The 14,210-nt window shown below is 42.5% G+C and overlaps 1 protein-coding gene across 6 annotated transcripts; it reads left to right on the forward strand.

Annotated features, from left to right (window-relative positions):
- Window positions 1–629: 629 nt before the first annotated feature.
- Window positions 630–7,724, forward strand: LOC100282309 (uncharacterized). Of its 6 annotated transcripts, none has more exons than XM_035966924.1 (9): window positions 658–835; window positions 966–1,226; window positions 1,597–1,667; window positions 3,577–3,658; window positions 3,763–3,969; window positions 4,121–4,223; window positions 4,583–4,732; window positions 6,242–6,296; window positions 7,121–7,724. In XM_035966924.1, the coding sequence occupies exons 4-9, from the start codon at window positions 3,636–3,638 to the stop codon at window positions 7,468–7,470; spliced, it is 888 nt and encodes a 295-aa protein (XP_035822817.1). In that variant the 5' UTR covers window positions 658–835; window positions 966–1,226; window positions 1,597–1,667; window positions 3,577–3,635; the 3' UTR covers window positions 7,471–7,724. The 6 variants fall into 6 exon arrangements, with proteins under 6 accessions (XP_020407139.1, XP_035822817.1, XP_035822816.1 ...); XM_035966923.1 differs by having other exon boundaries at window positions 3,636–3,658; XM_020551550.2 differs by lacking the exon at window positions 966–1,226 and having other exon boundaries at window positions 630–835.
- Window positions 7,725–14,210: the final 6,486 nt, after the last annotated feature.

A 14,210-nucleotide genomic window follows, 5' to 3' on the forward strand; every position in this document is an offset into this window, starting at 1 on the left:
ATGTAGTAGTGTAGTGGTATAGGAGAGTATGCGCGAGAGAGATGTTGCGAGTTCGAATCTCACCATTCACAAAACATGTAAATTTGAAATTCATTTAGTGCCTAAGTAATTGAGACATTAGTTTAACAATCTAAACGAAATTGGTCGATAGCGTATCGCTCTTTACATATTTGTGTTTAGAATAGATATGTTTAACAGGAAAAAGTGCTAGCGTCCAGTGACTAAGAAGGGACCCTCTATTTTTGGGGGCCCGGTGCGGCCGCACCCTCCGCACCCCTCCGGTATGACCCTGGGCGTGGTTGTGGAGGGCGCGTGCGGGAGTGTCACAGCGGGCGACGTGGAGAGGAGAAACCCGATGGAGACGTGCGGTTAGTTAGGTTTAGCATGAGAGGTGAGGCCATTCATAAGACTGCAGATTCGATTTCAAAGAAGTACAAGGTGTTTTAATATAGTACATAGATAGATAACATATTAGAAATAGAGAAGAGATAGAGATAGAGATAGAGATAAAGATTTATTAAACATTATATCAATCTTTTATTTGTTTAAAACGAATTTTATTTTAGTACAGATGTGTACTGTTTATGTAGCAGATTTTGAATAAAATAAAAGATTACGAATTTCAACCCATATGGGCCCGTTTAACGGCGGCACGACAAGCAAGCGGTCACGTGAGAGCTGATTTTTCTCGCAGCGGGTAGCGGTAGCCCTGTCCCTGACCTGATCCTGACCCGTGCGGGCGTGCGGCTCCTCGCGGACAGCTCCAGACTCCAGAGCCGCCTCTTCGCCCTCTCGCCATCGGCAGGCTACGGTGGCTGCTTCCCCGAGCCTGCAGGTGCTGGCTACTATCTCCGATGTTCCCTTCCACCTCCTCTGGCTTCTACCTCAGCCGTCCCCCTTCCTCTTCCTCGTAGCTCTTCGCGTTCCTGTGGATCTGACATTTTCCTCGTGAATCCACGGCTCAGATCGGGTGGTAGATCTGGTTGGCCTAGTCGCTGTCGGATGCAGTTGCCGAGCTAGGTCGCGGCTGCGCGGCGGCGGTCGGGGTCTTGCGTCGCCAGATCTGGATAGGAAAACGCCGCGCACAAGCTGAGCTAAATTCTGTTCGATTCGAGTTCTTATAGGGGTTCTTGTGGCTGCGTGTTTTGAATTTTTTCCCACTGGTTCTGGGGTGCCGAGAAAGGGAATCGTGGCTGACTCTTGTTGCCGTCGTCGAGCCAGATCTGGTCATGCTGCTACCGTGGATGTCTTATTGCTTGATCTCCTTTGTTTTTTAATTCCTTCGGTTCAAGAATAGCATCATTACCATGAGCATACATACCAGAGAAACGGAGACAGATTCGGAAATTTTCATTTATTGCTAGCTTGTAGTTTTGGGGTCCTATAATATTTTTCTTGGTTCTCTTAATTAATTGAGCTAGTAAATCAACAAATCTGCCACTACAGCCGTCACGGGCAAACATAAAAAAACTGAACAACACCAAATTGAGGCGCCTAGTCCACAAACCTGAACTGCTGAACTTAAATGTCTGGAAGCCACAGTTTCTGATTTCTGATGGTTTGTTTTTATGCTCATTTACTCTTTCTTTCTTCCAGGTAGACCACCTTGTGTTGATTCCTCGAGTCTTCACCTGGTGCTTCCGTTTGCAGCTTCATTTTTAACTAAGGTACTTAGATCACATATTCACATCACTGCCAAGTATTATGGTATATAGGCTCCTCTGTCATATGTGGGTCTAGGCTAGGAAGTTTCCTGTTTGAAAATCTAACCTACTGGGGAGATGTCCAACAATCCCAAGAAACCCCACATTCTATGAAACGCTATGTTTACTTGTTGATATAGGCTTCAAAAGCTAGCTTCTCCTTGAACTCGATCATTACTTGGTTGATGTTTTGCATTGGTAAACACTAAACACTTGAGGTGGGGTCACCGGATCATGTATGTTCTGGCATATCATCATTTATTATTTAGTCTCGTTTTGCATTTCATTAGTCAGTGGATGCTTCAGGAGTACGGTGTATAATTAAACCATCATTTTTAAATAATTTATGGTTTGGTGCATGTGAGTATTACCATTGTTGTTAAGGTGTTCTTAAAGCGTCGCTTAGGCGATAAGGCGTGCAGCAGCGGCAAGGCGTCGCTCTCGCCTTAGAACAGAGACTAAGGCATCCGCCTTGACCAGTACAGCGTCGTCATGGCGCCTTGAAGCTTGCTAAGGCGTCACTTTGGAGACGCCTTGAAGGTCTGCAGCGTTGCTGACTTGCCCGTTAGTCTCCTGGCGGATCTGCACCGGCAGTGGTGTTGGTCTCCTGGCGGCTCTGCACCGGCCCCTCCCCTCCGTGAGCTCTCCAGGCAAGATAGAGGGAGGAGGGAAGAGGAGAGGGGGCACATACCCATAGCAGATTTGGCTGCAGCGAGCTGAGTGCTGGCGGCGGCAGTGAGATGAGTGTTGGCGGCTAGGGAGGGAAGGAGAAAAGAGGCTGGAGGTGTGGCAGTTTGGGAGTGTGGGCTATGTGGCTGAAGGGTAACCTAATTTTGATGGGCTATGTGGGCTGTTGGGCTGCCTGAGCTAATTGGACTCCTATTTGCTACTATAATAGTATTATGAGACTATATTCCTATATAGCGAAAGGGCCTCTAGCCTAGTGGTTAAGGACTTCTGAGTAGCACCTCCAAGTCTTGGGTTCGATTCCCCTCGGGAGCGAATTTTCAGGCTTGGTTAAAAAATCCCCTCGTTGTGCCCATCCGCTCTCGGGTTACGATGTCCTGTGCGCCACCCTCCGGTTGGGCCGTTGCAGAGTGGACAGTTGACGCCGGCCCGTTAGTGATGGGGGGCCAGGGTTCGGGGATTTTCTCGGCTGGGACCATTGTTTCGGTCTCTTCTTAATATAATACCGGGAGGGCGGTCTTTCCCTCCCCGGCCGAGTTTTTTTTGACTATATTCCTATATATATATTCTATTTTTATTGTATTTTTTATATATTACTAAGGCGTCGCCTTGCCTTACGCCTTATCGCTTAAAAGGTAAAAAGGGGTCGGTCGCCTTACCTCGCCTTACCGCTTTAACAACTATGGTAATTACAATGGAATTTGCTATATACACTAGTTCTGCTTGTATTTCTGCTTTGTGTTCTACAGTTACATTTTGTCAACTTCATAATGTGTGCCATCACTGCAGTTCCTCATATGAAGGTTTTTGGAACCACCCAACTAATTTTGCTATAATAATATGAATAGCTTGGTAAAACTAAACATGAAGTATTGGGCAGCTACACTTTGTTTCAGGTTATTAATGTATAATAATTACAAGCTGAAGATGGATTCTTATCATGCTTTATTTTCTATCTTGCCTCGTTTGATCTTTGAGCTGCCAATTTCTGTTACCTTTTATTACAATAGTGTATCTTTTCTTGTCACATTGCTTAAGTGTGTATACCGGTTAAAAGGCAAAAGATTTTATTTTGCTTCCTTCCTGATTTTCATCGACTGATAAGCTCTAATGTTGTTAAGATGTGTTTATATTTGGATTAATTGTGAAGTTACTTTTCTTCCTATGACAAGTATTTATATTGCAGTCTGTAATTTATTGGCTGTTTATCTGAGTGACACTACACTCTCTGTTTTTTCTTATTAGATGTCACAAGCCAAGGAAGTGAGGTTAGTATCCCTGCATGGTAGACTTGTTATAATTCTCTTATTCTCTCACTCGGACCAAATTCTCATAATCTGGTGTGTTCTGGGTTTTGAAATATTGCTTTTAGGTACACTGCACGGTCTATTACACCTCCTGCTGATAGAAATGGCACTTCAAGGTCGCCTCCTCCAAAGAGACGCAGCCCTTCAAGGTCACCTCCACCAAAGAGTGCTTCACGGTCCCCACGTCCAAGGAGTCCAAAGAGACGCAGCACTTCAAGGTCTCCTCCTAGGAGACGTGGTAGATCAAGGTCAAGGGATAGGAGTCGGTCCAGGCAAGTATATCACTTGTAATTGATAGTTTAATAGTTTACCAAATATTATTGGTTCCAGTGAGGCAAGTATTTGTTTTTAGCTCCAGTTCTGCAATTCTACACAAATATGGGACTGTTCCAGTACTGATGTTCAGTTCTTTATCATGCACAGGAGCCCAGATGATAGAAATCCAGGGAATAACCTTTATGTAACTGGATTGTCTACTCGTGTAACGGAAGATGATCTTGAGAAGTTCTTTAGTAAAGAAGGAAAGGTATGGTCTCAAATTATTAGTTCACACATTCTTATTATGATGCTATCTTGGGGTGTTCTTTGGTGCATGGCTGGAGCCCTGCTCTTAATGAGATGTTTCTTCAGCTAAGCACAGAGATATGAGTGCTGAGTTAGTGTATTGTGCTGTGGGTGTTGGGTTCGGGAGTCTGTCTCCCTTGTACTAGGAGTAGACTATTGCCTCCCCTACATATTATTTCTCTCCCTTAATGAAAATGACATGCTCTTGTCCTGCGTTGTTCGAGAAAATTATTATGGTCTCTATTTTATCTTTATCTGCTTATCTATTAATCTTGTCAAAACTTTTGGTATCCAATTAATAAGTTTCATTTTTCAATGCAGGTTAAGAACTGTCATGTTGTTCTTGATCCTAGGACAAAAGAATCCCGTGGCTTTGCCTTCGTGACTATGGATACTCTTGAAGGTGCAAGACGCTCCATCAAGTATCTGCACCGCACTGTACTTGAAGGTCGCCTGGTCACTGTAGAGAAGGTTAGATGCTGACTGTACTGATTCATTCCATTATGCATTTTTCTATTGTATTTTTTGTTGAATAGTGCTAGTTTTGTCATGTTATCGTTGTATAGTAATGTCAAGTAGTCTAATACTAGCAGTAGTACAGTTAAAAATTTAAAGCTACTATACGGTCATGCATGTTTTTTGTCTTATGCTTGTCCCTCCCCTTCCCACTTTAGCCTTGAAATCACTGATGTCTTAGTAACATAAATGCATTAATCTTGTGCACTGGAAATTATATTCCATTACATTAAGGGGGTGTTTGAATGCACTAGAGCTAATAGTTAGTTGGCTAAAAAATTGCTAGTGAAATTAGCTACCTAACTATTAGCTAATTTGCTAAAAATAGCTAATAGCTGAACTATTAGCTAGACTGTTTGAATGTCTTCAGCTAATTTTAGCAGCTAACTATTAGCTCTAGTGCATTCAAACACCCTCTAAAACTTCAATGATGCTATGCTCTGTTCAGTTTAAAACTCTGGTGAAGGTCCTTGAGGTGAGGTATGTTATGACTTATGAGTAGAAGATTACAAATATGCTCTTTCCCTATGATGGAAGAGTATATTCTGTAACAGACAAGCCTGGAAACCCCACTCAGGTGAAATGTGCCAGAGTAAATTGAAAGGGGATCATTTATGATGTGTTCTGATGCAATCCTAATGTGGTGAATGGGGAAAACCTCTTCTGTGGCTCTTCAACTGGGGTCTTAACTCTCATCTCGTGCTGACTTCCTGACCTTCCAGTTTAACATGGTGCTGGGCTGCCTCTACGTCAACCTGGTTGGTCCAGGCTGTGCAGTCTCCAACCATGGTTGTCTCCAAAGGATGTGCAGCTGACGTGATGGTGCTTATCACCACACCCTCAGAGCTCATCACCACTTGCCGTCTTCACCTCGCTCACCGACAATGCATACATGCTACATCAACACGACGGCTGTCGCCATAGAGCGATCTTGGAGTCTTGTTGTGCATCGCGTCACCACCATCGCCACCGCAACTTCTACCACAACCGCCATCGTCAACATCACGCTCGTGATCCAACAGGCTCTACGATTTGTCTGCTTCGACTAAGCTTACATGGTGCATGCTGCTGCCATGTCACGACACCAACCACCAAGTCTGATGCGAACTTCATCGACCAGTATCTTGATTTGATGGACATCACGAGAGGCATAATCTGGCGCTTCCTTGGACCATGGCTACACCGACCACGGAACAAGTGCACAAAAGTCATCTTTGGTTTAGTTGGCATGCAACGTAAAGTTTAATCTACCTATATCACAAGATTTTGATCAAGAGTTGACAAGCTTAATGGACCATGACTATTTTTCACCAAAAGGGCAAAGTTTAGTTTCATTATCAATTATATTAACCACTCTGTTCAAATTTAAGATCGAATTGGGTTCTTCCTTTATTTAGCATACTTGAAGTTCATTGCTTGTTTCATTCGTACCAACTAATACATTTGTTCACGATTTTATTCCAGGCTAAAAGAACTCGTGAAAGGACCCCTACTCCTGGAAAATACTGTGGTCGAAGAGGTATGAACCAAAGTTGGCCAATTTTGCACCTCCACATGATATGACCACAACGCTTTCTGTATTAAGCATCGTTTGACTTGCTTCTTTATGTGTTGTTCAGCTTGCATACATTGTTGTTGAATGGATATCACTTTATTTGTTTGCAGTTGTCAGATGTGCTATGCTGTTTTTTTAATACATAAACATGAACTTAGTCTAAATATTCTGTGCCACTCATAGGGTATTTGTGTGCTTATTTGTTTTATATATTGATCTTTAATATTCTAATGATTGACCTCGATGGGGGTGTTATGTTTAGTTGTTTATTACAACACATAAACATGAACTCGGTCTCTAAATATTTTGTGCCACTCATAGGTTTGCTTATTTGTTGTTTTAGTGATCTTAATATTCTAATTATCGGCCTTAATGGGGTGTTTTGTTTCTACAACCTGTGATTATAATTGTAGCTTTTATGGTGTTCTCTATTTTTAGCTGGCATAATTCCACACTATTGAAGCCCTGGTAGACATCTATGGTCTAGGTGGTGTTCTATATTTTTAGCCGGCATAATTCCACACTATCAAAGATTTGAGCACACATCTATGGTCTAGGTCATTGTTTTCCTTGATTGAAATCACACTTTCGAAGTAGATCACACGCGTAGCCATGGGAAAATTGTGACAGTTATTATGTGCAAATTTGGTTGCATATATCTTTTTATAGGCTTGTGATCCACGTGTGCTTTAAAACATTTGTAAGAAAAAACATGGGTTTGTGACCGTTCCTTTGTTTTCCTTTTGCATTACAGCTATATCTTTAATATTTTTTCTTAAAAAACGCAGGAGGATCTCAAAGGAGCCCATCACCTTACCGCCCTCGCAGAAGGGAGCGTTCGCGCTCAAGGGAACGCAGAAGGGAGCGTTCGCGTTCAAGGGATCGAAGGGAGCGGTCTCGCTCAAGGGATCGAAGGGAGCGGTCTCGCTCAAGGGAACGCCGAAGGGAGCGGTCTCGTTCAAGGGACCGCAGGGAGAGGTCTCGCTCAAGGGACCGCCGGAGGGAGCGCTCACGCTCAAGGGACCGCAGAAGGGAGCGCTCACGCTCAAGGGACCGGAGGGGCAGTTCACCCCATGGCAGAAGGCATAGAGATCGGTCCAGGTCACCCACCAGCAATGGGAACCATAAGGCAGACTAGGAAGCGCTTTTATGGACTTGTCGTTGATTGCGTGAACAAAGGAACTTGTAACACTACCTATAAACTGGTCAGACTGAGACGGTTAGCATGGATTTTTAGTAGTGTTGCTGTATTTTGTTGTTTCATACAAGTACTCTATTCTGTTAGCTTTCGGATCGAAATGTCGGATGATGATGGTTGTTATTGTTCTGGAAATCGTAGACATGTCCTCCAGAATACCTATGAAACTATGGCATACTCGTGTGTTTGCTTAAGGTTGCTGTGGTATGTTCTGATCTTAAGATTGACACGTTGCACGGTAGATGGATGCCTCTGTTCAATCTAAGGTAGTGTCGGGACTATTTTTAGTCCCTCCATTTTATTTCACTATAGTCTATAAATTGCAAAATATGGAAACTATAACTCTATTTTATTTTTCATATTTGACAATTTAGTGACTAAAGTGGAATAAATTGGAGGGACTAAAAATTAGTCTCTAAAACCAAACACCCCTAAGTTGCCTAAGTTTTCAATGTTTCATTAGCCATCAGTAGGCTCGAGTCATGCGGCAGAGGCGATCCGTAGTACTACTTGCATACTTATTGGACCAGGAAGGAAATGTTACGTGCGTTACGGTTGAATTTCCAGTCAAACTCGGACCAACTTTCCAGGGTCAGAATCAAACGGGCGTACTGTTTGTACTCGAGGATTCCATTATACAATGGCACACTCATGCCGTGAAAACCATGGAAACTGCCCACAAGCGATATGTCAAACACATGGACGCCATACCGTGTCCGTTGCTTTCTTTCTACACCAATGTTCAGAACATACCGTGTCCGGTTGCATCTGCATCTGCATTGCAAAGTCAGTGCATGCACATGCCCACCTGCTTGCTACGGGGAGAACCGGAGAAGGGAAATCGGCCATGTCCTTCTCGCCGTTCCTGACTTTTCGGAGACCCATATATATATATATATATATATATATATATATATATATATATATATATATATATATATATATATATATATATATATTATATATATATATATATATATATAGTATTAAATATTTGATGTATAAAAAATATTATGCACTATTTTAAAGTTTATAAGATAACAAATATAAAATATAGCCGAAAACACTTACTTATTATCTGATATCATTTAAAATATCTTCTAACATTTTGTGATACAAAGTCATCGCTTATATTATTGAGATCAATCTCATCCAACAACTTTTTTCGATATATAAAATCGGCAAGCCATTTAACCTCTATTGAGTTATTGTTGACCATAAATAGTTAAAAAAATATTTCAATTTTAAAAAGCTTCTCTCTGTCGATGCAACCATCATGTGTATAGTAAATAATACTCTCTCTATATCAAAATAGAATTTGTTTTGCTTCTTTAGTGGATTCATCATTATATAATTGAATATAAACATAAAAATCAAGAGCTAAAACAAATACTATTTTGAAACGGATGGAGTAATCGATAAGTAATTGAGACATTAGTTTAACAATCGAAACGAAACTGGTGGATAGCGCATCGCTCTTTGCGTATTTGTGATTAGAATAGATATGTTTAACAGGAAAAAGTGCTAGCGTCCAGTGACTAAGGGCCCCTCTATTTTTGGGGGCCCGGTGCGGCTGCACCCTCCGCATCACCTCCGGTACGGTCCTGTCCTTCTCCACTTCCTAAGAAACATTTGTGTTTCTTATGAAAAAAACACCTAACTCTGTACTGTGTTGTTACAACCAAGAATGATAGTGTCTTGTTATTAAGGGACTAAGGGAGTATTAAATCTATGGTTATGAACGGCTTACATATAAAATATACTCGAAACTTTTCACTAGAGCCCCAATCTTTCCAGCAAGAACACTACAGCCTTTTATTCTGTAGCAACTGATGGCAATGGTTTAAGAGAAATTAAACCCCACATATATATAATACAACATAACATAGCATAACATAGTACAATACAATACAATACAATACAATACAATACAATACAATACAATACAATACAATACAATACAATACAATACAATACAATACAATACAATACAATACAATACAATACAATACAATACAATATGTAAAGGATATATATCAGAGGTATCCACATACAACACCGTAAAGAAGACCATGACATGTGAGTCCATGAGCTCGGCCAAGTGCTCAGGGACTTGGCTCACATAAACAGTTATGTTTCTTATGAAAAAAACACCTAACTCTGTACTGTGTTGTTACAACCAAGAATGGTAGTGTCTTCTGTCTTGTTATTAAGGGACTAAGGGAGTATTAAATCTATGGTTATGAACGGCTTACATATAAAATATACTCGGAACTTTTGAAAGGGAAATGTGCCCTTGTGCCATTTCTATTATATTTTGGTGATTAAGTGACCAACACATAGTGAGTGAGTTATTATGTGCCAAATGAAGAGAGAAGTGCAAATCATGTAACAAGGTATGTTTCTAGACTTAGTACATTGGTTTGAGTACTAACATATTTTGTCTAAGTGCTAGAAACAGAGAAAAGAGAAGGAGAAAAGAACTTGGCTCTGAGCAGCCAATACTCAGCTCAGTCTGGCACACCGGACTGTCCGGTGGTGCACCGGACAGTGTCCGGTGCGCCAGGCTGGCTTCCGGCGAACTGGCCACTCTCGGGAATGTTTGGCGGCGTACAACTATAATTCACCGGACTGTCCGGTAGTGCACCGGACTGTCCGGTGAGCCAACGGCCGCCAGCGCAACGGTCGGCCGCGCAATCCGCGGGCGACGCGTGGCCCGCGCCAACGGGCGGCAGGGGGCACCAGACTGTCCGGTGTGCACCAGACAGAGTCCGGTGCGCCAACTGCCACGACGCTGCAACGGTCATCTGCGCCAAATTAGGAAGGAGATCCGCACTGGACATGCTACAGTGACTGTCTGGTGGTGCACCGGACTGTCCGGTGCACCACCCGACAGAAGGAAACTTTGGCCTTCCTTGTTGGCCTCCAACGGCTCCTAGCTGTCTTGGGGCTATAAAAGGGACCCCTAGGCGCATGGAGGAGTTACCCAAGCACACTCTAAGCATTCCAAGACTTCTAGTCCTCACTTTCACGCAATCGTTCATCGTTCTTGAGATTGGAGCACTTTTTGAGTTGTAAACTCCCCGCGCATGTTTTGTGTGCTCATCTTCTCACTTGTGTGCGTGTTTGCGGTGTGGATTTAATTCTAGTGTGCGTTGCTCTTCCCAACCTTACTCCGTGCTTTCATTGTGATCTTTGTTGTAAGGGCGAGGGACTCCAACTTGTGGAGATTCCTCGCAAACGGGAAAAAGAGATAAGCATAAAAAAGTCGTGGTATTCAAGTTGATCATTGGATCACTTGAAAGGGGTTGAGTGCAACCCTCGTCCATTGGGACGCCACAACGTGGAAGTAGGCAAGTGTTACTTGGCCGAACCACGGGATAAAATCGCGTGTCTCTTGTGTTGATCTATTTGTGATTGTCTTGCCCACCAGAACTCGCTTCGCAACTACTTAGTCGCACTAACATTGCTATAACCAAGTTTTGTGGCTATTAGTTGTTGAATTTTTACAGGATCACCTATTCACCCCCTCTAGATGCTCTCAATCGGTATCCGAGCCGTTCTCTTCGCATAAGGGACTAATCGCCCGAAGAGATGGATCCTAAGGGAAAGGGGATGGTGGTAAACGATAAGGAGAAGGAGTCCATCTTCAACGAGCCAAGGGACGACAAGCCCACTAACTCTGGCTCAAGTCACAAGAAGAAGGACAGGAAGAAGAAGAGACGTATCAAGAAGATCGTCTACTACGACAACGATGAATCTTCTTCTTCACCAAGAGACGACGACGAGAAAAAGAAACCGGTTAATTCAAATTATTCATTTGATTATTCTCGTATTCCTTTTAATTCCAATGCTCATTTGCTTTCAATTCCTCTTGGTAAACCTCCACACTTTGATGGAGAGGACTACGCTTTTTGGAGTCACAAAATGTGTAGTCACCTATTTTCTCTTCATCCTAGTATATGGGAGATAGTTGAAAATGGAATGCAATTTGATAGTACGGATAACCCTGTGTTTATTAACGAACAAATTCATAAAAATGCACAAGCTACCACTGTTTTGCTAGCATCTTTGTGCAGTGATGAGTACAACAAGGTGAGCGGCTTGGACAACGCCAAGCAAATCTGGGACACCCTCAAAATATCACATGAGGGAAACGACGCCACCATGATCACCAAAATGGAGTTGGTGGAAGGCGAGCTGGGAAGGTTCGCTATGGTCAGGGGAGAGGAGCCAACACAGACGTACAACAGGCTCAAGACCCTGGTCAACAAGATTAGGAGCTATGGGAGCACGAGATGGATGGACCACGACATCGTCCGACTTATGCTCAGGTCCTTTACTGTTATTGACCCTCATCTTGTGAACCTCATCCATGAAAATCCTAGGTACACAAAGATGACGCCCGAGGAGATACTCGGAAAATTTGTGAGCGGGCGCATGATGGTCAAGGAGGCAAGGTATGTTGATGATGCATTAAACGACCCCATGCCCATCTACGAGCCGCAGCCCATTGCGCTCAAGGCAACAAGCAGCAGGGAGGCGCTACCAAGCAAGGTGGCACAAGTTGAGGCTGCCGGGCTAAACGAAGATGAGATGGCTCTAATCAGCAAGCGTTTTTCAAGACCGCGCTAAAAGGACGCAAGGAGTATCCCAACAAGAGCAAAGCAAAGGGAAAGCGCTTCCGCTTCAAATGCGGTAAGACTGGTCACTTTATTGCAAACTATCCTGATAATGATAGTGACCAGGGACAAGAAAATAGCGGGAAGAGGGAGAAGAAGAAGGCCTACAAGAAGGCGAAGGGCGAGGCGCATCTTGGCAAAGAATGGGATTCGGACGGCTCTTCCTCCGACTCCGACGATGAAGGACTTGCTGCCTCAGCCTTCAACAAGTACTCTCTCTTCCCCAACGAACGCCATACTTGCCTCATGGCAAAAGAGAAAAAGGTAAGCGTTCAAGAAACCCCTTAGTATACTACTTCAAGCGATGATGATTCTAGTGATGATGAAGTAGATTATACCGATTTATTTAAGGGTTTAGATAGAGCAAAAGTAGATAAAATTAATGAGTTAATTGATGCTTTAAATGAAAAGGATAGACTTTTAGAAAAGCAAGAGGATATTTTGTATGAAGAGCATGATAAGTTTGTTAGTGTGCAAAAATCTCTTGCTTTAGAGGTTAAAAGGAATGAAATGCTATCTTCTGAATTATCTGCTTGTCATGAAACTGTGTCTAGCTTAAAGAGTGTTAATGATGATTTAAATGCTAAGCTAGAAGTAGCTAATAAATCTAGTTCATGTGTGGATCATGTTGTAATTTGCAATAGATGCAAGGATTTTGATATTAATGCTTGTAAAGAACATCTTGCATCCATTACTAAATTAAATGATGAAGTGACAAGTCTTAATGCTCAACTTAAGACTTGCAAGATAGACTTTGATAAATTAAAGTTTGCTAGGGATGCCTACACAATTGGTAGACACCCCTCAATTAAGGATGGACTTGGCTTTCGAAAGGAAGCCAAGAACTTAACAAGCCAAAGGGCTCCCATTCCCAACAAGGAGAAAGGGAAGGCTCCTATGGCTAGTAGTAATCAAAAGAATCATGCTTTCATGTATAATAGGAAAATTGCTAGTCACAATAGGAGATATGATCATGATGCTTGTGATTCACATGCTATGTTTGCTTCAAGTTCTAATTAGAATGATAGGCCTAGGAGAAATTTTGTGTCTCATGCTCCTAAGAAAATGTGTAATAAACCTACCACTGTCTTTCATGCTTGCAACACTACGTTTGTACTTTCATGTAAAAATGAAAAAGTGGTTGCTAGAAAATTGGGATCCAAATGCAAAGGAGACAAGACTTGCATTTGGGTACCAAAAGCTATTGTGACTAACCTTATAGGACCCAACAAGAGTTGGGTACCTAAAACCCAAGCCTAATTTGCCTTGCAGGTTTATGCATCCGGGGGCTCAAGCTGGATTATCGACAGCGGATGCACAAACCACATGACGGGGGAGAAGAAGATGTTCACCTCCTACGTCAAGAACAAGGATTCCCAGGATACAATCATATTTGGAGATGGGAATCAAGGCAAGGTCAAAGGTTTGGGAAAAATAGCCATCACAAGCGAGCACTCTATTTCCAATGTATTTTTAGTAGAGTCGCTAGGCTATAATCTCTTGTCTGTAAGTCAATTGTGCCACATGGGCTACAATTGTTTGTTTACAAATGTGGATGTATCTGTCTTTAGAAGGAGTGATGGTTCATTAGCGTTTAAGGGTGTACTAGATGGCAAACTTTACTTAGTTGATTTTTTGAAAGAGGAGGCCGATCTAGATGCATGCTTAATCGCTAAGACTAGTATGGGCTGGCTGTGGCATCGCTGTCTAGCACATGTTGGGATGAAGAACCTTTATAAACTTCTAAAGGGAGAACATGTGTTAGGACTAACTAATGTCTGCTTTGAAAAAGATAGACCTTGTGCAGCTTGTCAGGCAGGGAAACAGGTGGGAAGCACTCATCACAACAAGAATGTGATGACATCATCAAGACCACTAGAGCTACTACATATGGACCTCTTCGGACCCGTCGCCTACCTTAGCATCGAGGGAAGTAAGTATGGTCTAGTAATTGTTGATGATTTTTCCCGCTTCACTTGGGTGTTCTTTTTGCAGGAC

The sequence above is a fragment of the Zea mays genome, chromosome 4, assembly GCF_902167145.1.
Source record: "Zea mays cultivar B73 chromosome 4, Zm-B73-REFERENCE-NAM-5.0, whole genome shotgun sequence".
In the NCBI taxonomy this organism is placed as follows: Eukaryota; Viridiplantae; Streptophyta; class Magnoliopsida; order Poales; family Poaceae; genus Zea; species Zea mays.

Bases quoted from the DNA above. Each gene is read 5' to 3' on its own strand.
- LOC100282309 (XM_020551550.2), top strand. From the start codon at position 3,636: ATGTCACAAGCCAAGGAAGTGAG. The intron at 4,224-4,582 runs GTATGGTCTCAA...TTTTCAATGCAG, and splicing joins TCTTTAGTAAAGAAGGAAAG to GTTAAGAACTGTCATGTTGT. The intron at 6,297-7,120 runs GTATGAACCAAA...TAAAAAACGCAG, and splicing joins AAAATACTGTGGTCGAAGAG to GAGGATCTCAAAGGAGCCCA.